This window comes from Dipodomys ordii, unplaced genomic scaffold (assembly GCF_000151885.1).
Source record: "Dipodomys ordii isolate 6190 unplaced genomic scaffold, Dord_2.0 Scaffold101, whole genome shotgun sequence".
In the NCBI taxonomy this organism is placed as follows: Eukaryota; Metazoa; Chordata; class Mammalia; order Rodentia; family Heteromyidae; genus Dipodomys; species Dipodomys ordii.
In genome coordinates, this window is record NW_012267317.1 from 1,285,076 (window position 1) to 1,285,633 (window position 558).

Here is a 558-nt window from a genome sequence, read left to right on the forward strand (position 1 = left end):
TCGGGGGTACAGCGCGTGCGCGCGCGAGGGCCGGGTGCGGGGGCCATCCCCGGCAGGACAGAGGCGGCTGCGGGAGGAGCTCATCCTCGCACCCTTCCTGGCCTCCGGCAGACAGCCCCGCTTCCCCGAAGAAACTACAGCGGAGGTCTGGGGGCAGCAAGGCGGTGTCCCCCGAAGGAGCCAGAGACAGGGGGACACGGAGCGCCCCGAGGCCTTTCTCTAAGGGGCGTCCCCGCGCTCCCCGCGGCGCCGGGGCGGTCTTTGTGCGGGGACGAAGCGCGTCCTCCGCCCGGGCTCCCCGCGGTGCCGACTCACCTGACGAGGGTCGGTCGGAGTAGCGCGTGCAGTAGACCCAGGCCGGCCAGAGCATCGGCTGCGCGCCCAGCGTGGCGCCGGCCTGCGAGCTGTCCGAGTCCGAGCTCACCGACAAGTCGCCGCCGCCGCCCAAGCTCCGGGCCTTCAGAGCCCCGTCCGGGGGACCCCCGGGGTCGCCGCCCCTCTTGGCGCCGCCGTGCAGCGCGAGCGTCTGGGAGGCGCCTTCCCCGTGCCCCGGAGAGT

General features: G+C 74.9%; 1 protein-coding gene across 1 annotated transcript in view; it reads right to left on the reverse strand.

Moving 5' to 3' along the window:
* Positions 1-558, reverse strand: part of En2 (engrailed homeobox 2) — a 48,719-nt gene that overhangs the window by 3,923 nt on the left and 44,238 nt on the right. The window contains exon 17 of the mRNA XM_013027208.1: positions 316-558. Coding sequence (XP_012882662.1) covers positions 316-558 — 243 coding nt within the window. The remainder of the gene's footprint in view (positions 1-315) is intronic.